The sequence below is a fragment of the Tamandua tetradactyla genome, chromosome 15, assembly GCF_023851605.1.
Source record: "Tamandua tetradactyla isolate mTamTet1 chromosome 15, mTamTet1.pri, whole genome shotgun sequence".
Lineage (NCBI taxonomy): Eukaryota > Metazoa > Chordata > Mammalia > Pilosa > Myrmecophagidae > Tamandua > Tamandua tetradactyla.
The window spans coordinates 85,004,768-85,032,273 of NC_135341.1; the positions used below are offsets into that span (position 1 = coordinate 85,004,768).

General features: G+C 34.5%; 1 protein-coding gene and 1 long non-coding RNA gene across 3 annotated transcripts in view; one reads left to right on the forward strand and one right to left on the reverse strand.

Moving 5' to 3' along the window:
• The window catches only part of SLC25A36 (solute carrier family 25 member 36), a 53,111-nt gene that overhangs the window by 17,184 nt on the left and 8,421 nt on the right, over window positions 1-27,506 (forward strand). The window contains exons 2-6 of the mRNA XM_077130264.1: window positions 2,811-2,975; window positions 3,982-4,059; window positions 9,179-9,279; window positions 17,163-17,229; window positions 25,555-25,844. Of these exons, the coding sequence (XP_076986379.1) occupies window positions 2,811-2,975; window positions 3,982-4,059; window positions 9,179-9,279; window positions 17,163-17,229; window positions 25,555-25,844 (701 nt within the window). The remainder of the gene's footprint in view (window positions 1-2,810; window positions 2,976-3,981; window positions 4,060-9,178; window positions 9,280-17,162; window positions 17,230-25,554; window positions 25,845-27,506) is intronic.
• Window positions 2,842-25,191, reverse strand: LOC143657662 (uncharacterized). 2 transcript variants are annotated; one of them, XR_013162939.1, is made up of 3 exons: window positions 25,017-25,191; window positions 17,340-17,429; window positions 2,842-3,183 (listed from the first exon to the last, which is right to left on the reverse strand). It is a non-coding gene; the product is annotated as an uncharacterized LOC143657662 (long non-coding RNA). The 2 variants fall into 2 exon arrangements; XR_013162938.1 differs by having other exon boundaries at window positions 24,984-25,191.

The window sequence follows — 27,506 nt, forward strand, 5'->3', positions numbered from 1 at the left end:
ACCCCCCATTATGTATTTATTTTTTTTGTCCTTATTTTTTTACTCATCTGTCCATACTCTGGATAAAGGAAACATCAGCCACAAGGTTTTCACAATCACACAGTCACATTGTAAAATCTATGTAGTATACAGTCTTCTTCAAGAATCAGGGCTGCTGAAATACGGTTCAGTGGTTTCAGGTATTTCCTTCTAGCAATTCTAATACACTAAAAACTAAAGAGGGATATCTATATATTACATAAGAATAACCTCTCAGCTCTGAAATTTCTCTGCCACTGAAACTATTTTGTCTCATTTCTCTCTTCCCTCTTTTGGTCAAGAAGGCTTTCTCAGTCCCATGGTGCCAGGTTGTGGTTCATCCCAAGAGGCACGTCCCACGTAGTGAGTTCACCTGCCGAATTGGCTTAGAGGTGGTGTCCACATTTGAGTAATGAAAGAAGTTCTCTGGGAATGACTCTTAGGCATAATTATAAGTAGGCTTAGCGTCTCCTTTGCAGGAATAAATTTCATAGGGACGAGCCCCAAGACATATATTTGGTTTTTTTTTTAGTTTTATTTATTGAAGTATAATTTACATGTAATAAAATTCACCCTTGTTAAGTGTACAGTTCAGTGAGCTTTGGCTAATGTATATAAGGTCATATAATCACTGCTATAATCAAGATGTAGAACTTTTCTTTCAACCCAGGAATCCCCCCATGCCCTTTGTAGTCAGTTTCCTCTGTCCCCAACCACTGATCTCATTTCTCAATTCTCTCCCTTTATTTTTGCCTTGTCTAGAATGTCATAAAAATGAAAGCATACAGTAGTCTTTTGTGTCTGGATTTTTTTCAGTTAGTATAATGCTTTTGAGCTTCCTCTGTGTCTTTGCTTTTTACCACAGAATAATATTCCATTGTATGGCTGTACCACTATTTGCTTATCCTTTACCAGTTGATGGACATTTGGATTGTTTCTAGTTTATGAGTAAAACTGCTATAAACATTCATTTATAGGTCTTTGTGTGATTGTACTTTAATTTTATAGGAAACAGTCAAAGTCATTTTCTTTAATGACAGTAGCGTTTTGCGTTCCCACTAGCATGAAGATTTCCAGTTGTTCTTCATCCTCACCAGCACTTATTGTCAGTATTTTAAATTTTAGCCATTAATAAGTTGTTCACGATTAGCTCATTGTGATTTTAATTTGCATTTCCCTGATGGAAAGTAATTTTGAATATCTTTCCATATGTTTATGTGCTAGTGGTGAAATGTCCAAATCTATTTTACAGAGATTTTTAAAAAAATTATTTGTTTACTTTTTACTGAGTTGTAAGAGTTGCTGGATATGAACCCTTTATCAGATACGTGTTTTGCAAGTATCAACTATGTGGCTTGTATTCATTTTCTTAACATTTTCTTTCAAAGAATGGAAGTTTTATTTTAGTGAAGTCAATTTATCAGTTTTTTTATGGTTGATGCTATTTTTTTGGTCATCTAAAAAATCTGCTTAACCCAAGGTTCCAAAGATTTTTTACCAAATGTTTTCTTCTAGAAGTTTTATAGTTTTATGTTTTGTTTTGTTTTGCATTTAGGTCTATGATCCATTTTGAGTTCATTTTTAAATATGGTATAAGTTAAAGGTTGAGTTTTATTTTAGATATAGATGTACTCTATTTTTAAAGTTTTAATTTTTTTCACTTATTTTAGTGGCATAAAAGTTGTTTCTATTTCATTTTCTTGGTGGCTTGTAATAGTTCATCATCATGAAATATTCTTGACCTTATTTAATGATTTCTTACCTTAAATGTTATTTGGTATGATGTTAATGTCTTAATGCCGTGCCATTATTATTTTTTTAATCCTAGAGGTAGAATTGTGCAATCATATTTCTTTCTATGGTGGGCTGCTTTTCTTTTTCTTCCTTTATTGCCCATTTTGAAGGTCCAAGCAACCTTTAATTCAGTCTTCTCTCTTTCACTGCAATAGGGGCTCTTCTGGGTGGTTTTCCTCTTTATTTAGGCAGTTCTCTTGACTTTTTACTGGGTAGCTCTTAATGCTTTTAGAGAAAATTATTTCCCACTGTTTGATTTAAAAAGAATTGTCACTGCCCCTGAATATCTCTTTCATACCTTTTAAAGCGTTTAAATGTCACTTAAAGAGCTTTTATTTGTCTTTTAAATGCACCTAAATCAGCCTTTATATTTAAATTGGATTCTTCTAGCTAATCCTGCCTTCCTTGCACAAATTTCCACATTCCAGCCTAACAGAAAATGATTGTAAGACTTAAGTACAGGATGTTTTGTAAGTGAAACACTTCTGAGTATTTGAATATTTAAAATAGGAGAAATATGTATGTGAATCCATCAGTGGTTTATTTCTGATTTGCTCAGAAGACCATTTCTTGAGATTTGGAAGATACGATAGGAACTTGAAAGATAGTCTATACCTCAAATAATGTTCCAGTTCTCAACAGCCCACAAGTAATACCTGGATAAGGAGCACTAAATAAACCTATAGAACAGCATTTTAATGTATGATGCAGCTTAATAGTAAATTTTAGTGAAAGTGCCAACCATTGGGAGGCTTCTTATTTTAGCTAACTTATTGCTTGGTAGATGTTAAGCCCAGTTATTTTTTAGCAACTGAAGCTGTTTGTAGTCAAACAAATGAAACTTTTTTTTTTTTATTATTTGCATTCTTCTAAAGTCGTTTAAAAATTTAAATTTTAGTACCTTGTCAAAGCCCCATCGCCCACTCTACACCTTTGGGTATTGTTACGATTTTATGAATTAAGTAAATAAGTTTTGTTCTTTTTTTTCTTTTTTTCAGATGTGGTGGGACAGTGGGAGCTATTCTGACATGTCCACTGGAAGTTGTCAAAACACGGCTGCAGTCATCATCTGTGACATTATATATCTCTGAAGTTCAGCTGAACACCATGGCTGGAGCCAGTGTCAACCGAGTGGTCTCTCCTGGACCCCTCCATTGCCTAAAGTGAGAGCACAGATTCGTTAATTTTCTTTGGTTGGTTTACCTTAGTGATTCCCACATCTGTCTGCATTCTGCCACACTTGAAGAGATTTTGACAGAAGCTGCTTGGAATTATATTCTTTAAAAATGATCAATCTTGGGCAGGCCACAGTGGCTTAGCAGACAGAGTTCTTTCCTGCCATGCCGGAGACCTGGGTTCGATTCCTGGTGCCTGCCCATGAAAAAAAAGATTATTTTTAATGGAACGAAGGAATTCGATGGCTGGTGTAAAATAGAATATTATTCCCAAATTATGCATTTTAGGAATGATTTTCTATGTTTATCCCATGGATTTTTTTCCTAAAACTTTTACAGGTTGAACTGTGGTAGCATTAATGGTAACTCTCTGTGTACGTATTTGTAATTTTAAAAGTACTCATAAATATGTGCATGCAATTAATGACAGTCAGGCTTTTATAGAACCTAATTGTAATTGAGATTTAAAATGTTATTTACTGTTTGTTCACCATTTCTTGATGGTTTGAAAAAGATCCATTTATATGTTTTGTTATGTTGCAAATTGGGTTTGAAGTTTCAAAACTATTATCAGATTTTACATGGTTAGACTTATGTAACTGAATGCTTTGTGTGTCTACCTTATCAGCTCACTTGGGACTTAATCTATTTGAACTTAGTTCAGTAGTGTTTGTTTTGTAGTAGTAAATAAACTCATCTTGTGTGTTTATCTTCACTACCAAAAGATTTCATCAGTCTTTTCCTTTTTTTCTTTTAACTTAGTTTCCTAAGTACATGAATTGATAGAATAAATAGAATAAATGATAGTTTGTGCTTTGTCAATAAAAAACAAGTTTTTAAAGGAAACTAACCAGAGCAGCATAACATATAATACAAGCATAGTTATGTTAACAAGTATTATAATGCAAATATATGGGATTTAGACCCTAAGTTTATAGTATAAAGTATCAAACTTTGAAGGACACCCTTTTCTAAATATTTTTTTCTCTTTCAGGGTGATCTTGGAAAAAGAAGGGCCTCGTTCCTTATTTAGAGGATTAGGGCCCAATTTAGTGGGGGTGGCCCCTTCCAGGTAAGCTAAAAACTTTTAAAATAATCAAAATTATAGTACTCTTCTTGTTTCAAGGTATCTGAATTTATTAAGTTTATAAGTATAGTTAAATTTATAAATGCAGTGTTAAATGTTTATGGGAAATTAAAATATTTGATTTTCTTTTTAGGGATTTTACATGCTTACCAGAGAAAATTTATAATAAAGTAAGTCTTGTTGGTATAGAACAGTACTTGGTATTTTGAAAACTAAGAATATTTCAATACTGTTAGGAATTAGCAATAGTAATATGAATACAAAGAGTACGTTCCATAATGTTCAAGGGAGAAGGTATAATACTTGCATTAAAATGAAATTATTGATAGTCTTATACTGGAAGAAAAAAAGAAGCATGGTGTATTATAGCTTGAGGTTCAAAAATGCTGTATTTCTATATTTCATTGATAAAAGCTTTAAGCAATCCTGTACTTACAAGTCCATGGATTATAGGGTGAGCACACAACCAGTCCTGGCCATTTTGAGTCCTCCATCTCCCTAGCCATGGCAATTAAAGAATGGGCGTTTAACTCAGCCAGGCTAATGAGAGACTTCAGCAGAACCTCTGCTAGCACTACTGAAAAGAAGACTGTCCTGAAATCCTAGGAATCAAGGGCCATGTAAACCTGAGTTTGTACTAAGTGGAGAGGGTATGTCTGAGAAGAAACTCGGAGGCTAGCAGAAATGAAAAGAGAACTAAGTCCTGATGTTATTTTTCTGGAGGCCCCAGATCCAGCTGCCCTACCTCTGGACTTTAAAGTTTTGTAAGCCAATAAAATCCCTTGTTTATGAACAACAACAACAAAGAGTCCATGGATTCGGGGTGCACAGGTGGTTCAGTACTAGAATGCCTCCCTGCCCTGTGGGAGAGCTGGCCTCGATTCCCAGCCCATGTACCGAACAACAGCAACATAAAAGTCCATGGATGAAGTGAGGTGTTTGTGTGTTGTATTCAGACTTGAAAATGGCGAAGATAACATTTATCTCTTTTTATTGCATAGAGTAGGAGTTATAAAACTAGTAATATTTGCACGATAAGTCTGGAAATTCCCTTATAGCTAGGAGCTGTGTACTCAGATCTTCTGGAGAGGAAATGCTTATACTCTTTTTTTGGCCTTAGAAGTTAGGAGAATTTTTGTGGGAAAAATAAATAGAAAATTTGCCTAGGTCTATGCCCATAGACTGTATTTCTGACATTTAGAGATAGGTGCTTGGTAGTTTTTGTGAATTTAGCTAAACCAGCCCTTGTATCTTGACAGTTTTTTCTCTATAAAGAAAATAAACATTCTTTTATACAAATGTTTCTCTTGAGTCCAAAGGCCTATATTTAGAATTTATTTCTAAAATGTTTTGCTCCTCATAGCTATCCTGTTCATTGCCCTATCTTAAGTCAATATTCCCTAGCTTACAGTGTAGCAATTAAGCTTCAAAGAAACAGGATGGAAAAATAGAACCAAAAGCTAGGTGGGGACTCAGGGCTTAGACCAAACTTGAAGAAAGGGACAAGAAGCCTGAAATCTTGCAGCATGTAAGAGCAATAAGAGTCATGCAAGTACCTATCACAGTATAGAAAATCTTATAAACGGAGATGCTGAATAGAATCAAGGTGGTAAGGATGCAAAGAACAAAGATACCAGTAATCATCTAAAAAGATGGGAAAGTTGTAGTCATGTGGAGATGCAAAGGACCTCATTGTGGAGCAGTTTTTGCACTGCTCAAAAGGGCAAGGATATACTAAAGGAACTAGCAGTAAGAAAGGGAATGACCTGCATCTCTTCAGATTAAGCCTGTTTGGCTTAGGGGACAGGTTAGCCACATACAATGGTTCCATTTCCTCTTAAAGAAGACAAACATTTGTGATTTTTTCATTTCATGCATTAATTTGTGATTTTTCTCTGACACTATTTTATTTTAGATTGTCTTCTTTCATGATAGAACACTATCCATAATTCACCTTTAGAATGAAACCTCATATCCAGTTTTCTGTATTCAAGCCATGTACCAGATCCATGTCTCTATTTATTGTGTTTCAACTTTTTTTATAGGCTCTCTGTAAAAATTATTCAAAATTACATCCTCATTGTAAAAACTAAAAAAAAAAAAAAAAAGTACAGCATAAAACTTGACATTCCACCCTAAATACATTACCTCCTACTTACTGTATCCACCTTGCCACACACACTCGCTCTTCTCTTCATAGTTAACTACTGTTGGTAAGCAGTTTGGTATATATTCTTCGAGTCATTTTTCTGGGTTGTTTGAATCATACTAAATATTTCACCTAATTGACCTTGAAGCTCCTTCTATGACAATTTGTAGGGCTTTTAAAAATTACATAGTATAAATATTCTGGCATTAATAAGTATTGCCTTATCCATTTACATTTAGATTATTTTCAGATTGTTAAAAACTGATTCTGTAAATTCTTTTTTTGTATTTTTAAGTGTGAAAGATAACATATACAAGAAAGCAATAAATTTCAAAATACACTGCAACAATTAATTGTAGAACAGATTTCAGACATTGATTGGTGTGGGTTACAGGTCCACAAATTTTAGAATTTTCCTTCTAGCTGCTCTAAAACACTGGAGACTAAAAGAAATATCAATATAATGATTCAGCAGTCGTGCTCATTTGTTAAATCCTGTCTTCTCTGTTTTAACTCCATCTTCACCTTTGATGTTTCTCCCAATCTTTAGAGGCATTTAGGTTATGCCCATCCTAACTTTTTCCTTTTGGAAAGGGCTATCAGTAATATGGGATGGGGGGTGGAACTAGTTGATGTTCTAGAGCGACTTGCCCCCTGAGTTTCAGGACTTATTTGGTCTAGGAACCCATCTGAAAGTTGTAGGTTTCTAGAAAGTAATCATAGTGCATAGAACTTTTGTAGAATCTCAGATAGAGCCCGGGGTGTTTATTAAGGTTGGCAGAAATGATTTTGGTTGGGGTTTGGTAAACCGTTGTAAATAGCAATCTCTAGCTGAAGCTTGCAAAAGAGTAGCCTCCAGATTAGCATCTCAACTCTATTTGAGCTCTCTCAGCCACAGATATACATTATTTGTTACACTTATTTTCTCCCTTTTGGTCAAGAAGACATTGTTTTTCCCACCATGGCGGGGCCAGGCTCATCCCTGGGAGTCATGTCCCACATTGCCTGGGAAACATTCACCTCTGATGTCATGTCCCACGTAGCGGGGAGGCTAGCAGTTTCACTTGCATAGTTGGGCTTAGAGAGAGAGAGGCCACATCTGAGCAAAGAAAGAGGTCCTTTAGAAGTAACTCTTAGGTATAACTATAGGTAGGCTTAGCTTTTCCACTACATAAATAAGCTTCACAAAAGCAAGCCTCAAGATTGAGGCCTTGGCCTGTTGACTTGGGAGTCCCTAATGTTTGCAACAGTATCAAAGGTTTCCCCAGTGGTAAAGTTTAATAGTTCCGTATTTTTTCTCCTATCCCTCGAAGGCCTTTGCCAATACTTCTTAATTATCTGCTCAGCATATTCTGTAATGTAGTTGGGCATTACATTAAGCTATGCAGAATTACAAGCCCTCATTCCTATTCTGGGCTTCATGTGTTTGGGTGGTTTACTTTAAGTGATCTGTCTAGACAGGTTGAGTTAGATTATGTGCTAAAGAAAATGGTTTTGTGAATTCTTAAATAAGTATATTTATTTAGAATGATTAACTAAAAGTAGCATTTCTGGATAAAGGGGTCTCTAAACACATTTAAAATTAAGGAATATTGCTCAATTGCCTTCCAAAAAGCTTTAGTATATTTTTATTCACAAATAATGAATTAATTGCCCTTTATCCACATCCTTACCAATGTTGGTTATTAACCATCCTTTTAATATTTTGCCAAATGAACTTAAAATGAGTTTTCACCATTTTAATGTACATTTGTTTAATTTTTGCTGCAGTTACGCCCCTTGTAATTATTGGGCATTTTTGTGTGTGTGTACCTTGTATGTGAATTGCCTGTATATGTATGCGTGTGTGTGTGTGTTTGTATTCCTTGCATTTTCTCATTCGAGTGTCTGTCTTTTTTTTATGATTTCTAGGAACACATTGTTTATTCCTCTTCATAATTTGACATCATTACATGTATCCTGTTTTTTTCTTTCTCATAAAGTAGAGCGATTCGTTTTAAATTATTGCAGCTTCCCTTTTTTCTTAAGTACATTTAAAAGGAAACAACAGTAGAATTTACTCTGTGTACTTGTGGACCTACTCTATACCTTATTGGACAAATCATCAAGATTAATATTGGAAAATATGGGATATTTCATACAGCAAGGAAATAATTTGCTGGGAAAGCTAAACAATATGAAGACAGTAAGGATGTATAAAGTCACAGTCAATAAATTAACTGAGGAAACAAACTGAATAGAATGTTTATAGACGTTAGAGAACATATCTTGACCTGTAGGAGCTGATTTCTAGTGTTGGAATAGTTTTGTCTGTGAGCGACTATGAATTTTAGTATAGATTAGAATATACTGCAGTATCTCAAATTCATTTCTTTCTACCTTCTTTCCTTTCTATCTACTGTGTAGTAAGAGGACAGATTTTCAAAATAAGAACTGTTGGAATTTTTTTTTTCAGTTGCTAATTATTTTTACTTTGATTAATTTGGTCACCTCTATGTATTGCCCCTCTACCCCCCACATTTTTGAAGTGCTCATTCTGTATTTACTTAACTCCATTAAATATATTTAATTTAATCTTTGCCTTGCATACTGAACGCATTCATACATTTTCCAATCATCAAAATCTTTTATAAAATTACTTCTTGTTTCAGTTAATCAACTGCTAAATAACTGTTACAGTATCTTTGGAGGAGGAACTGTTATTTTGAGGATGCTGAGAAATTTACATTTGAGTTTTTGTTTTTTTTTCTTTTAAGAGTCAACACAGACTGTACTTTCGGGGTCTTCATGGAAAAAACGTGAATTAGCCTTATATTACATGAGAATGTGGCTGAGACTGTTGTGCTGTACTGGACATATTTTATCTCCATTTTTAAATTACAAAGATCACTTTACATGTCAGTGAAATCTTACAAATTAAGCAACTTGTTGATAAAATTTAAATCTTTATTTTAGAGCAATCTACTTTGCTGCTTATTCAAATTGCAAGGAAAACTTGAACCGTGTATTTGATCCTGATTCTACCCAGGTACACATGATTTCAGCTGCAATGGCAGGTATGAATGTATAACATTAAAAAAATAATAACTTTCTGAAACCTAGAGACTTAATATTGAATTATGATGACTTTATATTGAAAAGTTAAGATGGTTATACGTTTTTCATGGATTAGCATCTGCAAAAACTTTACATTTATTATAAAACGAATTTTTCAAGTTTAGATAAGTTGACATACTCTGATGTCAACTGGCATGTTTGTAATTAGGAGTTCAAGTGATGGGATACAGGTAATATAATATTTATATTGCCTTTTGTAGTCCTCTAAATATTTAATGATCACTTCAAAAAATTTTAAAAATCCAACTATAATTACACCATTTAATAAAGAAGTTACCAAGCTGTAATTTACTCTTCTCTCCTCAATTTCTGTTAGTGCCTTTTCCCTTTTTGCTGCATGTTTTGGCTTCTGTCTGAAATGTGCCGGCAGTTCTTGGTAAAGTATTCATTTTGTCCTGTGCTCAAATACTAAAATTTTGTGAGTGGTTTATCTTTGATGACTTGAGACAGAATTACCTTAATATATTTTTAAAAAATATATTTGTGGGCTGTATTTGTGACACCTAAAAACATTTTATGTAAAACACATTAGATAGCACTTGAAATTTAGGCACTGGCTATGTGTGCATGCTAGCTATTGGAATGTTTCCAGGAACTTCTATCATAATTGATGACTCTATATGATACGGAATTAAAACAACTGGTACACAGAGACTGGGGTCTCTGTGATTGCACTTAAAGATAAGCTTTGGGATATTGGTTTGACCAGTCTGGTTCTGGAATCATTTGCAGCCATGCATGTTAGACAAAGCCATGAACTTCAGTCCTCAATAGGCAGTTCTCTCCAGTTCGCTGAGATTTGTTGCATTGTTTAACCTCTCTTATATTCCCAAATTATGCTTTTACTTTATAAAGCAAACTAGCTGTTTACATCAGTTGTCTTTATTAATCATCAAATTGAGTGTCAATCTTGTGCTTAAAAATAAGTACTTAAACCATTAATTGTTTTCTGTTTGGAATTAAAGTGGATCAATTTGAACCACATATTAATAAATTAAGTGTAAGTTTGAAATACTGATTTCTGAAAGGTTGATAGCCCTTACCATATAATAAATGTAGTATTTACCTTACAAATTGTTTTCAAGGATTTTTATATTTATTTGAAGCTGGAAGGGACAACCTTAAAGATCAAGGTAGTAAAATATTCCATTTACCTATGAAGAGATCTTGGGCAGATTATATAATTTATGTGAATCTCTGTTGCTTTATCCATGAAATAAGTAGATTGTTCCATACAGAAAGGGACTTTGAAAATTAGTTCTTTAGTTTAATACCATAGAGATTATTCAGTTATAACTGGAATTATTTTTAATGTACTTTTTTACAGATACTGACTATGAGTAAATGTGATTTCTACCTTATGAAATTGAGTGGGTAGGAGGTAAAAGTTGGTGGCCAGTGACAAACTAGGTAACCACTGTATTAGATAATTTAAGGATATATTTCTGGGTTACCAGTGTTTATATTTTGTGGGTTTTTTTTACCTCTGGAAAATTATAAAGAGAGTTTAATCTTTTTTTGAAAGAATTGAAATTTAGAAAGTTGATGTGTAATCAGTTTCAGTTAATGGTAGTTGTTATATATTCAGTATTGCAACTTTAGAGGTTCAGAATATCTTAATTCTCATTGGAACATCTTTTTTCATTGTACTATCTCATCAGAATTTATTGCCATATTTGTATCATACTGCAAAGAATTTCAATAGAATTGTCATTTTGTAATTTTTTCTTAAAGTGTACAAATGCTTACTCGTGGATTGTACTTTTAACTACTGTAAACTATTTTCTGAACTTGAATATCTTGAATTTTGTTTATATTGATAGTCTTTTACTTATTCAGAAACTATTGAACTGTAAACTTATGTTTCCTTGCACTATTCATGAGCATTAACATTTAGCTTCGCAGTTGAGATTTAACACCTACGTGGTTGATGAAATTGAATGGTCTCACACAGCTGTCAAGGTAGTCTTCTGTCCCCTTCATCCTTGGAATAATCCAGACTAGATTGCTCTGGGTTTTCTTCAGGATCGTTTTTAGAGGTCTTATAAATATGAGTGATGTGGTAAAGTGTAAAAAATCAATTTAAACTGGCTATTAAAAAAAAAATGCTAACCTTGTCACTTTAGTGTCAAAACAGGCATAAAATGAACCATTAACAATATTGCCTTGAAGGTTTTGCCACACCAGATAGCACGAGCATTAAAGTTAAGGCACCTTATTTTTATTCCATGTAATCTCAAGTAATTTTCATTTTGCATTTTATCCGTCAGATGAACCTAAATGTTTAATTTAGATATTAGACTTTTTTTATTAAGAGGAAACTTTATTTAAAGTGTCCTATTTTCATTTATTTTACCCTTTCAAGTGAATACTATAAAAATTTGTGAGCCTTTAAAATTGAATTATAAATTTTCATATATTAAAATGTTTTTCTAATTGTGAGGATATTTAATGAAATTAACTAATATTGATTCTTCCAGTGTTTTACCTGCCTTATTTTCCTACACGTGACCTTTACGAGACTAAGTTATACCTTAACTGTTCAGGGTATTTTTTTTATGCTTATGTGTTTTTCTTTAAATAAAATTGTATATTCCTCTGTATACACCTGGAACACAGATATTTATACAGAAAGTAGTATTAGATTTTTTTCTTTATACTGTTTCCCAGTTTTTGAAAGTTTTTGCCTGGCATGTATATAATTTTGTATACATTGTAGATTTAAAGGAAATGAGTTTTGATTTTTATTGGAATTATATATTCAAAGTTATTGCTCAATTTTTTCAATACCCATAATGTTTTTTCATACCTTGTGGATTTTATTTGCTTACAGCATACTCTGTTAATTTTTCAAGACAAATTTGCTATTTGATTTAAAGTTTATTATTAAAGGTTAAGTTTTTACTCAGTAAATAAAATTTTAATCTTGCATATATATATATATATTTAAATAGCTTATTTGGCCACAGCAGTTCATTCAGCCAGATGGATGTTTGAACAGATGTTTTGTGTGTTTGTGTGTAAACATTCTTCTGCTTTTTGTTTTGTAGAACACAAGAAATTAAATACAAAATAATCCAAAAGATTCCATAAATATGGATGTACAATATTATTGGCCATAGTGCAAAAGGTGAATGTGCTATTGTAGAAACATATACTTTATTTGTTTTGTAATACTGTTATAAATAGTCACAAAATGAAGTTCCTTGACTATTCTGGTTTTTTTAGTTTTGTTTTCTTTAAACAAATTTACCAAGTAGGTGGGTTGTTAAAGAATGAAAAATTGAATTTTCAACTCTTTGCCAATGGTAGATAATAATGGTGGGAAAATGGGATATGGTAATTACCTCTGAACCAAATATTTTCTTAGATTCCCCTTTGACAAGGTTAGCATTTTTTCTTTAAGACATAATTGGGCTTCTTTTAGGTAAGTATTTGGACTCAAACTGCTGCAGATGGCGGAATTTTCAGTACTCAGTGCATTTTTTTTTTTAATTTGTGGCCCGTTCTAATATTTTCCTTTCCTTTTCTTTTTTCTTTTTTTAAGTTAAAATTTTCAAAAGTAGATCTCACAGTAAAATATTTCTCAAATCCGTCCAGTGAGATTCAGTTTGTACACATGTTTCTGATGAGGTCACTGCTTGTTGTTATGATACAGAAAAGCCTGTGTCTATTTTAGGCATTTACTGTACATTTCTCCCGAGAAAAGAGTGAGATCGTGTCATCTCATGCTCCCCATCCGCAGGTCACTTCCTGTAGAAATATGGACTAACTTAAACCTCGTGAGTACTGAACTGAGCATCTCTTGCAGCCTCTAGTATAATAAGAAACACACCCTGGGTTTTTAATAATACTTTGGAATTAATAGAAGGCGGGAAATGAACTTTTATTTCCTGAATTTGTGTGTGTGTTATCAGAGTATTTTATAATAATTAAATTCTGATCCCTTTATAATCACTCTAAAAGGAATTGTAATCAGTCATCACGTAATAAAAGTGGGGTCTTCAGTTTAGCCATAACAGGCTTGACCTCCCAGGAATTTGCTAACAATATTTAAGATATACATAGTTGTAAATGGTATCATACCATCCTACAACTTTTAGAAAAATTAGTAGTTTTTTACTTAGCATAACATATTTAAGAGTCTAATACAATGCCTTCAGTTCTCTTGTCTGTTGATACTTGACTTTTTACTTTCTTGCAAAAATATTGATCTTAATACCATACTTTCGAAATAAATGCAGGATAAGAATATCTGGGATCTTAGCTGTTTTAGTGTGAATTAGCTTTTTTTTAAAATGGGTTTTAATACTTTTCTTTTAGGAGGTTAGGTGGGATTTGTTGTGTTTACATGAGTTAATTGAAATAAAAAGTACTGAAAATGCAATACTACAGGTATCACTCACTTAATGAAATAGCCATTTTCAGTAAGTTTATTATAAGCAGAATTTCTGTTAATCTGGTTTTTAATTGGTTTAAATTTTTACATGGAGTCTTAAATGAAACAAAATTTTTTAAATTGCCTTTGAAAAGTGTGTAAAAGCTTTTGAATAAAATACTAACCACACTGCTAACTGCTATGATCAATATATTGGCACTTTCCTTTAACTGACTGTTAAGTTTGCTAACTCTACAAATGGATCATTCATATTACCTCTAAGTCAGTTTTAATGTTTCAATGAGTGCTAAGAATATTAATATAAACTAGTATATTATCAAAATGCCACAAAATTAAAATCCCCAAATCAAAATAACAGGCAATTTTTAAATTTCAGGGCCACCGTTCTCAATATCTTTGTGTCCTAGAAGTAGGGAGATATGTTTCCCTTTGGCATTTTGAATAAGCTGTTTATCAACCTCAGATTGCCTCGCCATATATAATTAAGTTAATGGGTTTTCTTTTTCTTTTTGTTTCTTCCCATTTGTTTCATTTCTTGAATTAATAAAATTGTATTTTCCAGGTTTAATTAACCTAGTGTCTCCATAGTTTATTAAAGTGTCCTTGGTTAAGAAAAAGTGATAGGTTAAAACCCAAGGACTAGAATTCCGACTGGTAAAGGACCAATTGCTAAAATCCCGTGGATTATGATGAGATTCTTTAACCTCATAGCTCATGGATAGTTAGGCTAGTATCTTTATTAAGAGGTAACTCTCTGTATTGGGAGAATTGAGCTAAAGCAACCAAAGAAAGCACAGCTGGGTGGTCCAATAATAAGAGCAGTTATGTGGCTAAGGTGACAACGTTCTCTCACTTACCCTCTCTTAATGTGTCTATCCATAGTGCTGGAAATGAGTTTTAGTTAAGTGAGAAATACCTGTTGTCTGCTTTCTATCTTTATTCATTAATATGTACAGAGAATAATTTAAATTATAGTTTATAGGTGTTTTAAAAAGTTTATTCCCAGTAACTCGTAAATGTTTGCTATAATATTTTTAAATTATATATTTATATGTGTGGGGTTGGTTTTTTTTTTTTCAGGCTCTAATTGAGGAATTTTGTAACTTGGAAGAGTATTATGGGCAGAAACTTGGGTACTAAGTTTTTATTTTTAGAAATAGAATTTTTACTTTTTAAAAAATTTGTGCTTCTGAGAATTAACAGGGTCCATTTTCTTTTCAAATAAAATTTAATTGAAAATTTTTAACTATTTAGGCTATTTTTTGTGAGTTTGATGTAAAAATTCCCAGTTTTAGACTTTTAGAATTTAATAAAAAGCAAACATTTTTTCTTAATTTAAAATTTGTACAGAATGATTACTAAAAACCACTGTGAATAATGAGGAGGATGTTTTGTTGTTTACTGCTTAGCTGCTAGCTTTTCATTAATAAATCCTCAATCTTGCTGTACAGACATTTAATTAATAAAAATGTTAAAGTTTACAGTGTAAAAATCATTAAACTTGGGCATAACCAGAATATTGATTCTGATGTATCAAATATAATTTTGAATATCTTTAGTTTGACTTTTTCACCTAGAAAAATAAGGCTCAAAAGAAGAAAAAAATAGTAACTTTGTTCTTAATTAAGCCAGGCCACGCCACAAAATCCATTCCAAAAAAACCTGGTCTGATAGTTTACTGTTTTTTTTTCTTTTTTACCTCTTATTTACAAAAGATGTTTGTAACATCCTTTCCAACACCTTAAGTTTTTTTTTTTGTTGTTGTTGTTTTTTCATTACTGGCAGATGGTTCCAAAATTGTTAGTCCCATTCCAGTTTTATATTTATCATTGTAGTTTAAACATACTAAGAAAAACAAAGATTATAGGCCTCACAAAATTGTTAAAGGAATTATTAAATGAAACTTTTGTTTCTTTTATTTATTAAATACATTTATCTTGCTTGCTAAATAGGTTTAATTGGAGCATTCATTGGATGTCTGGCTGTTTCTACTACAGTGTTAAAACAGTGGGTTAAGGGCATAAAACTTTTTTACCTAATGATCTGACATCACATAATGGAAAAGAAGCTGTGAGACTAAATTCAGCTTTGTAAACAATTTAGTAATTATTTTGCACCTGTAAATATACCCATACTAACCCTGAAAGCCAAAATCGGTTAATGGTTGATTCTGTACTATATGTCCATTTAAAAAACAAGTGATTCCTAAATTCATCACAGCATTTTTTGTTCCTGAAAGTACTTTACTCATACTTAATGTGTTAATTATATCCCACCTTTCTAAAAATGTGCTCGACCTGTTAATATCTGTTATAGAAAATATTAAAACAGTTAAGATCCTTGGAATTTCTTCATGCAAGTTTTCATTGAATTTAAATGCCAACTAAAATGTAGCTTGATGTAAGTAGTTCTGTGAAGTTTGTATAGCTGATCTTAAATGTTTACAGGCAATATTTTGAAAACCCTATTTTGTGTAGTTGAAGCAATCTTATAAGTTACTATCATCAAGATTGCATTCATATGCTACTGTTTTTCTGTAGCATTTAGGAAAATGACGAGTAATAAAGATAGGTACCACCTAGAAACATACTGTTCCAGAGATCTTAATTCACTACCTGCAGTGAACCACCTAGATGACCACCCTTTTGCACTAATAGTTAGTGCACAGTACTTTAGTTTTAAAATAAACCGTAACTATTTTCTACCCTGAGTTTCTCTTCAATATCTATAAAAGAGAAGGTGTAGTTTCAATTTGTAACTTTTTCTGAACTTTTCAGTTTTTGTATGTGTGGGTTAAAAATAGCTCTGTCCTATTAACGTCAAGAAAACACATCTCTATGATGCCATTATTTTTTAACACTATTAGTAAGTGTATGTTATATAAGTATTCATAGGGCCAAACAATCCTTTCTGTTACATAATCAATTTAAGATCAAAATATTAATAAATGCTGAGACATTTATGTAGAAACCATTTTGAACATAGTACTTTGTGCTGTTAATCAGATCCCAAGTAGCTGTTACAGAATTTGCATGCTTTTTAGCCCTAGAATACATAAAATTTCTGTACTTTTGTCTTTATAAATGGCTTTCCAAATCAGCTTAGCTAATAGAAGGTGCCCCTGAGGAGATCTTCTGTAGGTTGGGAGAGGAATTTACATATAATCAACTTATGATATTAAAAAGGTCTTTTAGTTAAGGTCAGAATTGGAGAATTTTATTCACATAGATTAAAAATAAAGCAAAGATGTTCATGGTGTATGGATTTGTAATATAAAAATATAAGGCATACATCAATTAATAGTTTAAAATTTGTGTTTTCTTTAATATATATAATATAGATATATATATAATTTATAAAACCTTAAATGTAATAGTGGGCTCTTCATTTTTACCAGAGTTCATTTTAAACCTGTTTATTTAGGTTTTACTGCAATTACAGCGACCAACCCCATTTGGCTTATAAAGACTCGGCTACAGCTTGATGCAAGGTATGTTGATTATTAAAATTAGTTAAAGTTGGTTTTAACTGATTTTATCTATAGTTTTATATGAATGAGATTTCAGCGCCAGGTATTTAACTACATTTTCTTCTCCTTACCTTTTGCTGCTGTATTTTTATTTTTTCATTTTTTTGAAACTTCGCTCTACCATCACAGGCTGAAGTGACTTTTCATATGAAAGAAGTACTCTGTTTTAAAAGTAAAAATAAGGGAAGTATATTAACCTAGGCTGAGAAGTTAGATTTTGACTATATGAGTGCTAATTAATTGGCCTCCCAGCAGTTCATAAGCCACCTAGTCAGCTAGTCTAGACTGAGTCTTTGGAAATGATTGCTCAAATTCAATAGCCTTATATACAACGAGTCCTGGGCTGGGATTTAACTCATAATTAATTAGTAGACTCTTCATCTGTTACCACTACTACTTTCCAGTAGCAAGATTTATTCATTCAACAAATCTACATTGAGAACCAACTGTATGCCAGATACTGCTAGGTTCCAGAGAGATGCCAGCGAACTGGGGGGACCACCTTTATATTTGGGGGTTTGAGAAGTAGTGTTATATCCTGTAGACCATAAATAAAACTGATCTAGCAAATCATTAAAAATTATGCCTGCTTAAATATCTTATGTCAAATTGTGTACTATTTGGAGTCTTGAAAATAAATGTCTAACTCCTTTTTCAGCTGGAATAACCCTTTTACTGATATCTTATGTGGTGTAAAATGTTTAAAGCCAAAGATAATGAAAAATGATGATTGATACCACATTTTGTTGATACACTTGTTTGTTCACGGGCATTTGGTTTGTTTCCATCTTTCGGCAATTGTGAATAATGCTGCTATGAGCATTGGCGCGAAAATGTCTGTGTCATTGCTTTCAACTCTTCTGGGTATATACCAAGTAGTGCTATTGCTGGGTCATAGGGCAACCGATATTTAGTTTCCTAAGGAACCACCAAGCAGTCTTCCATAGTGATTGCACCGTTATACATTCCTACCACAGTGCATAAGTGTCCCAGTTTCTCCACATCCTCTCCAACATTTATAGTTTCCTATTTGTTTAATAGCAGCCATTCTTATAGGTGTGAGGTGGTATCTCATTGCAGTCTTGATCTGCGTTTCCCCTATAGCTAATGAAAATGAGCATCTTTTCATGTGCTTTTGAGCCATCTGTATTTGCTCTTCAGAAAATTGCCTATTCATATCTTCAGCCCATTTTATAATTGGGTTTGTTCTTTTGTTCTTGAGTTGTATGATTTCTTTGTATATGCAGGAAATCAAATCTTTGTCTGATATGTGATTTCCAAATATTTTCTTACATTGAGTTGGCTACCTCTTCACCTTTTTGACAAAGTCTTTTGAGGTATAGAAGCATTTGATTTTGAGGAGTTCCCATTTATCTTTTTTCTTAAGTTGCTTGTGCTTTGGGTATAAAGTTTAGGAAGCTGCCTCCTATTACTAGGTCTTGAAGATGTTTCCCTACATTTTCTTCTAGAAGCTTTATGGTGCTAGTTCTTATATTTAGGTGTTTCATCCACTTTGAGTTAATTTTTGTGTGTGGTGTAAGATAGGGGTCCTCTCATTCTTTTGGCTATTGATATTCAGTTCTACTACTTTGTCCCAGTTCAGAGGATTTGGGGGCCTTGTCAAAAATCAGTTGACCATAGATTTGGTGGTCTATTTCTGCACTCTCAATTTGATTCCATTCACCAAAATATAAACCCAGTTTGGTCGTGGTGTATAGTTTTTTTAACTTTTTTTTGGATTTGATTTGTTAATATTTTGCTGAGAATTTTGGCGTCTGTGTTCATTAGGGAGATTGGCTTATAGTTTTCCTTTCTTATAGCATCTTTACCCGGTTTTGGTATTTAAATGATAAAATGAGTTAGGTAGAGTCCCTTTTTCCTCAATTTTTTGGAAAAGTTTGAGCAGGATTAGTGTTAGTTCTTTTTGGAATGTTTGATAAAATTCCCTTGTTAAGCCATCTGGCCCTGGGCTTTTCTTTGTAGGAAGATTTTTGATGACTGATTGAATCTCTTTACTTGTGATTGGTTTGTTGAGATCTTCTATTTCTTCCTCAGTCAGTGTACCTTGTTTGTGTGTTTCCAGGAATTTGTCCATTTCATCTAAGTTCTCTAGTTTGTTGGCATATAGTTGTTCATAGTATCCTCTTATGATTTCTTTTCATTCTTCAAGGTCTGTGGTTACATAACCCTTCAATTTTTTTTTATTATTAATTAAAGAATAAAAAAACAAAATTAAACAACATACATAATCAGTAATTCACAATATCATCACTTAGTTGCATATTCATCATTTCTTAGAACATTTGCGTTAATTCAGAAAAAGAAATAAAAAGACAATAGAAAAAGAAATAAAACGAACACAAGAAAGAAAAAAAAAAGATTATACCTACCATACCCCTTACCCCTTGCTTTCATTGATCACTAGCATTTCAAACTAAATTTATTTTAGCATTTGTTACCCCTATTATTTATTTTTATTCCATATGTTCTACTCCTTTGTTGACAAGGTAGATAAAAGGAGCATCAGACACAAGGTTTTCACAATCACACAGTCACATTGTGACATCATCCTCAAGAAACATGGCTACTGGGACACAGCTCTACATTTTCAGGCAGTTCCCTCCAGCCTCTCCACTACATCTTGAATAACAAGATGATATCTACTTGATGCATAAGAGTAACCTCCAGGATAACCTCTCAACTCTGTTTGGAATCTCTGAGCCATTGACACGTTGTCTCATTCCCCTCTTCCCCCTTTCTCGAGAAGGCATACCCTTCGAAGAACCAACTTTTGGTTTTATTGATTCTTTCTATTGTTCTTTTGTTCTCCCATTCATTTATTTCTGCTTTAATCCTTGTTATTTCTCTTCTTCTATTTGCCTTGGGGTTAGTTTGCTGTTCTTTCTGAAGTTCCTCCGGGTAAGTAGTTAAGTCCTCAATTTTTGCTCTTTTTTCTTTTTTAATATAGGCATTTAGGGCAATAAATTTCCCTCTCAGCACAGCCTTTGCTGCATCCCATAAATTCTGATAAGTTGTATTCTCATTTTCATTCATCTCCAGATAGCTGCTGATTTCTGTAGCAATTTCTTCTTTGACCCACTGGTTGTTTAAAAGTGTGTTATTTAATCTCCATATATTTGTGAATATTCTTGTTCTTTGGTGGTTATTGAGATCCAGCTTCATCCCAATCCCATTGTGATCAGAAAAAGTGCTTTGAATAAGTTCAGTGTTTTTAAATTTATATAGACCTGTTTTATGTCCCAGCCTATGATCTATCCTGGAGAATGTTCCATGAGCACTAGAGAAGAATGTACATCCTGGTGTTTTGGGGTGCAGTGACCTGTCCTTTAGGTCTGATTCATTTATCTCATTATTTAACTTCTCCATTTCCTTTTTGAACTTCTGTCTGGTTGTTCTGCCTATAGAGGAGAGTGATATATTGAAGTCTCCTACTATTATTGTTGAAACATCTTCACTCCCTTCAGTTTTGCCAGTGTTTGTCTCATGTACTTTGGGGCTCCTTGATTGGGAGCATAAACATTTATGATTGTAATATCTTCTTGGTGAATTGACCCTTTAATTAGTATATAGTGCCCTTCTTTGTCTCTTATGATGTCTTTACATTTGAAGTCTATTTTGTCCGATATTAGTATATGTACTCCTGCTTTCTTTTGGTTATAACTTGTGTGGAAAATCTTTTTCCATCCTTTCACTTTCAGTCTATTTGTGTCTTGTGTCTAAGATGAGCCTCTTGTAAGTAGCATATAGCTAAATTAAATATCTTAATCCATTCTGCTGATCTGTATCTTTTAATTGGTAAGCTTAGCCCATTAACATTCAAAGTTATTACTGAAAAGGCGTTTCTTGATTCCACCATCTTATCTTTTTAATTTTATTTGTCAGATCTATATATTTTTTTCCCTCTTTCTCTTTTTATCCTTTAAATTGTCTTTACTCTTCAATTCTGTGCCCTCCTCCAGACCTCCCTCTCCTGCCTTTTCTTTCAGTTGGCAGAACACCTTTTAGTATTTCTTGTAGGGCTGGTCTCTTGTTGACAAGTCTTTCAGGACTTGTTTGAAAACTTTAATCTCTCCCTTAGTTTTGAAGGACAATTTGGCTGGGTACAGAATTCTTGGCTGGAAGCCCTTCTCTTTCAGTGTCTTAAATATATCATGCCACTGCCTTTTTGCCTCCGTGGTGCTAGTTGAGTAGTCTGAACGCAGTCTTATGTGATTTCCTTTGTATGTAGTAGATTGTTTTTCTCTTACTGCTTTCAGAATTTTCTCCTTCTCTTTAGCATTTGACAGAGTGATTAGTATATGTCTTGGGGAAGGCCTATTTGGATTTATTCTGTTTGGAGTTCGTTGGGCTTCTTTGACTTGTAAATTTATATCCTTTTTAAGGGTTGGGAAGTTTTCCCCCATTATATCCTCAACATTCTTGCTAGCCCTTTATTCCTCTTTTCCTGCTGGGACACCAGTGATTCTTATATTTGTGCGCTTTGTTTTGTCTGTCATTTGCCTGAGATCCAATTCACATTTTCCCATCTTTTTTGCTATTTGCTGTTTGGGGTCTTTGAAGTCAGTTATCCTGTCCTCTTTATTGCTTATTCTTTCTTCTTTCTCTTCAAATCTGGTGTTGCATGCCTCTAGTATGTTTTTTATTTGGTCAACAGAGTCTTTGATCTCTGTGATATCCGCCATTTTTGTTTATTCTTTCAAATTCTTCTTTATGTTCTTCCACTGTCTTCTTGATCTCCTTTATGTCATTTGCCATCCCACTTATTTTATTAAGTAGAATTATATGAACATCTTTGATTAGTTGTTCTAACATCTGCCTCTCCTCTGGGCCTCTCCTCTGGTGTTTTAATTTAGTCATCAGGCAGGGCTGTATCTGTCTGCATTGTAAATGTTTAGTGATCTTCTTTTGTTTTCATCGCATGTAAATATCTTGCTTGATTTACTTTGGGACTTAATTTCTTTCAGTAGCCTAAGGCCTTGTGTTAGCCGCATGGAAGTGCAGCAGGGAGCAGGGTACAGGGCAGGGCACAACAGTGTAGTGATTTGTTTCAGGGCAGGTATAGGCACAGGTTGGTGATGTTACTGTGGTGCTTGTGAACGTTGGTGTCCAGGAGCCAGGAAGGATGTAGCTGTGCAGGTACACCAGTCTGGTAACCCTGGTGTACACTGGTCTAGGGTGTGGGGCCCTTTGTGCACGTGCATAGAGCTGTGGCAGCAGGTTGGTGTTATGCCTTCGTGGGTTGGAGACAGATGTGATCCAGCAGCACAGGTCAACACTTTCTCAGAGCTGGGAAGGATGACTGAGGGCCGTGTGCATGCGCTGTTCTAGGACTGCCGTAAACTGAAGTTCCTAGAGCTGAAGGACATGATTGGGCACCCATGCACATGCGCAGGTTTAGGAGTGCTGTAAACTGAATTTCCCAGAGCTGAAGGACCTGATTGGGGACCCATGTGCATACGTGCATCTAGAAGTGCTGTAAACTGATGCACAGAGCTCAGAGGGCAGTGGAATGAGGCTGTGCGACACTATCGGCAGAAAGTATGGGTAGCCTGTATATGGAGGTTAGTACCCATAGCCTTTATGCACTGGCAGCAGCCTGCAGGGAACAGGGAGGGGGGTGTAGTGCTCTGGAGGGGTGCAGGAGAGGTGGGTTGGGCTGCACTTGGGTCTGGATGTGGGGCAGGTACGTGCACTGGGGGCTGGTGGGGCAGAGGCACTTGGAGTGCAGTGATCGGGAGTGGGCGACGAGATTCGGGGGTGTGGGGTATGGGGTGAGTCATGGGTCACAGGTGAGGATAGCACGTTCAAGGAAGGTAGACTGGCTTACTTTCTAGTCCCCGACTCCCTTCCATGCACTCCTGCTTCCATGCCAGGCTCCAGCTTTCTGTTTCTCACTTCCTTGGCCTCTGCAACCAGGGCTACTCTGTGTGGTGCAGAAAGCTCTCCCAGGTCAGTTGCACTCCTGAATCACTGTCACAGTCACTCTCCCACCCCATCTTTATTTTTTCTGTGGAGCAGGGGAGAACTGAACCTATTCTATTTGGCCATCTTCCTGGGGGTCATAAAACGTTTTTTTATATTATTTTTTCACTTATAACAAAAGCCAGCACAATTTCTTAGCTTAGAGGCAGAGGAATGGGGATGGGGTAATACATGTAAGTGAAAGGTTGATCTGAGGCGGCTAATTTATCATGCGGAGATGGAACTCGGCTACTAGATAATTAAACAGTTGACAAAGTCCCTTGAGGTATGGGAGAAAAAATATCAAACTTCTAAATACTACCACTGGGAAAACCCCTGATACTGTCTCAAACATTAGGGACTACCAAATAGGCCAAGCCCTTGATCATGAGGCTTGCTGTTGTGAAGCTTATTTATGTGCCAGAGAAGTTAAGACTACCTATGGTTATGCCTAAGAGTTTCATCCAGAGGACCTTTTGTGTTGCTCAGGTGTGGCCTTTCTCTAAGCCCAACTGTGCAAGTAAAATCATTACCCTCCCCGCTACGTGGGACATGACATCCAGGGTAAAAGTTTCCCTGGCAACATGGGATATGATTTCCAGGGATGAGCCTGGTCCTGACACCATGGGATTAACAAGGCTTTCCTGACCAAAAAGGAGAAAAGATTTATAACAGATGAAGTATCAGTGGCTGAGAGTCAAGAGGCTACCCTGGAGGCTACTCTTATGCAAGCTTCAGCTAGATTTTGCTGTTTGTCATAGTTTACCAAACCCCGCCCAAAACCATTTCAGCCAACCCTAAAGAACACCTAAGGCTCTATCTGAGATTCTACAAAGGTTCCATGTACTACGATTTCTTTCAGAAACCTACAATTTCTGGATGGGTTCCTAAGCCAGATAAGTCCTGAAAACCAGAGGGGTCAGTCTTAACTAGTTCTATCCCCCCATCCCATATTATCAGCAGCCCTTTCCAACAGAAAAAAGTTGGGATGGACATAACCCAAATACCCCTAAAGATTGGGAGAAAAATCAAAGGGAATGGTGGAGTTATAATAGAGAAGATAGGATTTGACAACCAAATATGACTGCTGATCCTTATATTGATATGTTTTTTTAGTCTCCAAAAAAGGAAGCAGCTAGAAGGTAGAAGGACAAACCTACATTTGTGGAACTGTAACCCATACCAAACTCTGAAATCTGTTCTATAACTAATAGTTGTGGTATGCATCAAAATGTATTGCTTTTTTGTATATATATCATTTTTCACGATTGAAAAAAAGGGCTCTACTGGGTTTGTATTTCATCCTTTTTGACTTCTGTTATAACCCTCTTTTGTTGAAGGATCTCTGGTGACAGGAACTAACTACATTTGGTTGTCTGGATCATTCAGCCAAATTTATTCAGTATCTGAAGACAATCATTAGTTCATAAAACTGGAGGGACCTATAGGTTATCAGGTGGGGTGTTCTATTTTGTTATATTAGAAGCAGGTTAGATAAAATGTTGAAATAGGTAACTATTATATGTCTTTCCCTAGAGTAGCATTTAAGCCTATTTCTTATAGATACAGGTCTACAAGGAAATGAGCATAAGACAAAAAGTATTTTCACTAATAAAAATACGTACTTCTGTAATAATAGATTCTATACCCTTAGGTAGCATTAAATGAAGAAATTTTCTTGGGTACAATACTCAAATTCTTTAACTGTTGAGGTTTTTGTACTCATTACCCACCAGGAATGCTGAGAGGAATGATGTGGCCATTACCTTCAAAGGGATCACAGGAAATTTTGTTCAAATTCACCTAGTCACTTGTTGTGGGGAGGTGGGAGGAGTTGAAAGAGTGTTTCATGTACATAGAAACTAGATTAATCATAGTCCTTGCTTTATGACATAGTATCATCATTGGTGCCTCAGTCACTCTTTATATATATCATTTAATGCAAAGTTAAAGCTGGGTTCAGTATAATAGAGGTTTTGTTTTGTTTTTATCTTGAGCTGTGGTGAGAGGATATTTCCTAAAGGACCTCATGACTTACCCCTACAACACTCCATTGAAGGTGTAAAAGTGAGGATTCAATGCAGTGTATTTTGCATTTTGTAAAATACACTATTCACATATTACCCAGCTGATACGGCAGATTCATGACAATAGGAAATCAAAAATATGTTTTTTGTTTCACTTAATAATTTAGAGAGGAACATTCTTTATAGAGTGGCCTGTTTCTACTATTTTTATTTACTTTATTTTAAAACCCGTACTATTTTAGTTATGTTCATATGATTGTTCTTTTTTGCTTTTCAGGAACCGTGGGGAAAAACGAATGGGTGCTTTTGAATGTGTTCGTAAAGTATATCAGACAGATGGACTTAGAGGATTTTATAGGGGCATGTCTGCTTCATATGCTGGTATATCAGAGACTGTTATTCATTTTGTTATTTATGAAAGTATTAAGCAAAAACTACTGGAGTGTAAGACTGCTTCTATGATGGAAGATGATGAAGAGACTGTGAAAGAAGCATCAGATTTTGTGGGAATGATGTTGGCTGCTGCCACCTCAAAAACTTGTGCCACAACTATAGCGTATCCACATGGTAAGAAGAGTCAAGTTATATGGTAATATTCTGTTACATCATAAGTGTTTTCCCATCTCAGCCAACAGCTCATTATAAGAGAATTTATAATGTTTCAGAGTTCCTCATACTAAGAATAGATCTGTGTAAGTATCACAGGGCCATTAATGGGTCAGTAAATGCAAGAAAATAGCATGATAGTGAGCATCATGAGTTCTGGAGTCAGTCAGATTCCAGCCGTGCCACCTGCCAGCTCGGTGACCTTTGGGCAAGTTTCTGTTTTGTTCAAATGTATGTATGTAGGTGCTATGCTAGTTTCCTTACATACATTATTGCTCATCTCCTTAAATATTCTGTAAAATACTTATCTTCTCTGTGTTTGTCTAGATATGCTAGAGCATAACACCAGGATTTCTCTCATTTTCAAAATGAAAATGAAAAGATACATTAAGATAAGTAATTTACCCAAGGTCATGTGGCTACTTTGGTGAAGCCCAAATTTGAACCAAAGTCTGTAATACCAAAAACCAAACCATCTCATGGAATTTCACGTGACAAATAAATATGTATGAATAATCTCTTATTCCTATGCTTGAATTTTACAATATTAGGCCTGTTCCACTGATAGCTAAAGAAATCACTTAGGAATTTCCAACATGCTGAGATTTTCATTGTACCTGTTTTTGTTGGCGTTTTCTTTTTTGTTGTTGGTATTTTCCAAGTATAGCCTTTCATTTTTAGTCTGTCTGAGGTTTTTTGTTTTTTTTAATCTAGGTGCTTCACTTTCATAAGGCTATTTATAATTTACATCCACCTTGTAAAACTAATGTTCTATGTTTAAACATAGAACGTAAATTATGAAGTTTACATAGAATGTAAATTATGAAAAAAAGTCTTTTTAATCAAGTTGGACTGTGACCTTACCCTGTAAGAGAAATCCAAAGAGGACAGTATCAGCAGCACTGTTTAGGTTTGAGTGTCCTGGGTGAAGTAGAACACAGGCCTGCTGAGGTGAGGATAGAGTTTGGAGTTTTAAGTGTCCAAGAAGACATACAGTCTATAAATATGGATTTATTTTGGAGTGGAATGTATAAAATTTGAAATTTTAAGAGAAGAAAGGAGATTTAAAATAAATACTTATATTTGCAGTGAGCTGCGTTGGGCTGTTTCCCCAAAGTACCCATGAGGGGTACTTCATTGGAAAATTTTGAAAAATAATAGATGTGGATAAAACAGTTCAGCCCTTAGAACCTCTGAATTCTTGTCCCATCCTCTGTCCCCAGTTGACTAAAACCTGTAAGCTCAGTTTTCTGACCTCTTAAAATGAAGAAAAATTAGACTAACTGTAATCTTTAAGGTCCCTTTCAGCTCTAAGAGTTGATGATTTTTGCTTAGTTGCTTCCCAAACTGGACTTCATAGCTGACAGCTAGGATTTTAAACATTTTAGACTCTTTGCCCATGCAGTATTTCATGTTGGTGTATGGGGGCCCTAGTGGATAGATTAAGAATTCTCTTTTCTCTTTGTGTTGTCCCCATTTTCATTATTTCTGCTTCTTTCTCATTGTCCCTTTCTGTATTCATCTTTAATACCACTCCCACCATATCTTTTTCTGCTGCTTAACCTTTTTCTCTCTTCTCCCTTGTATCTATTTATCCATTATACAATTGATACTTCTTTTTTC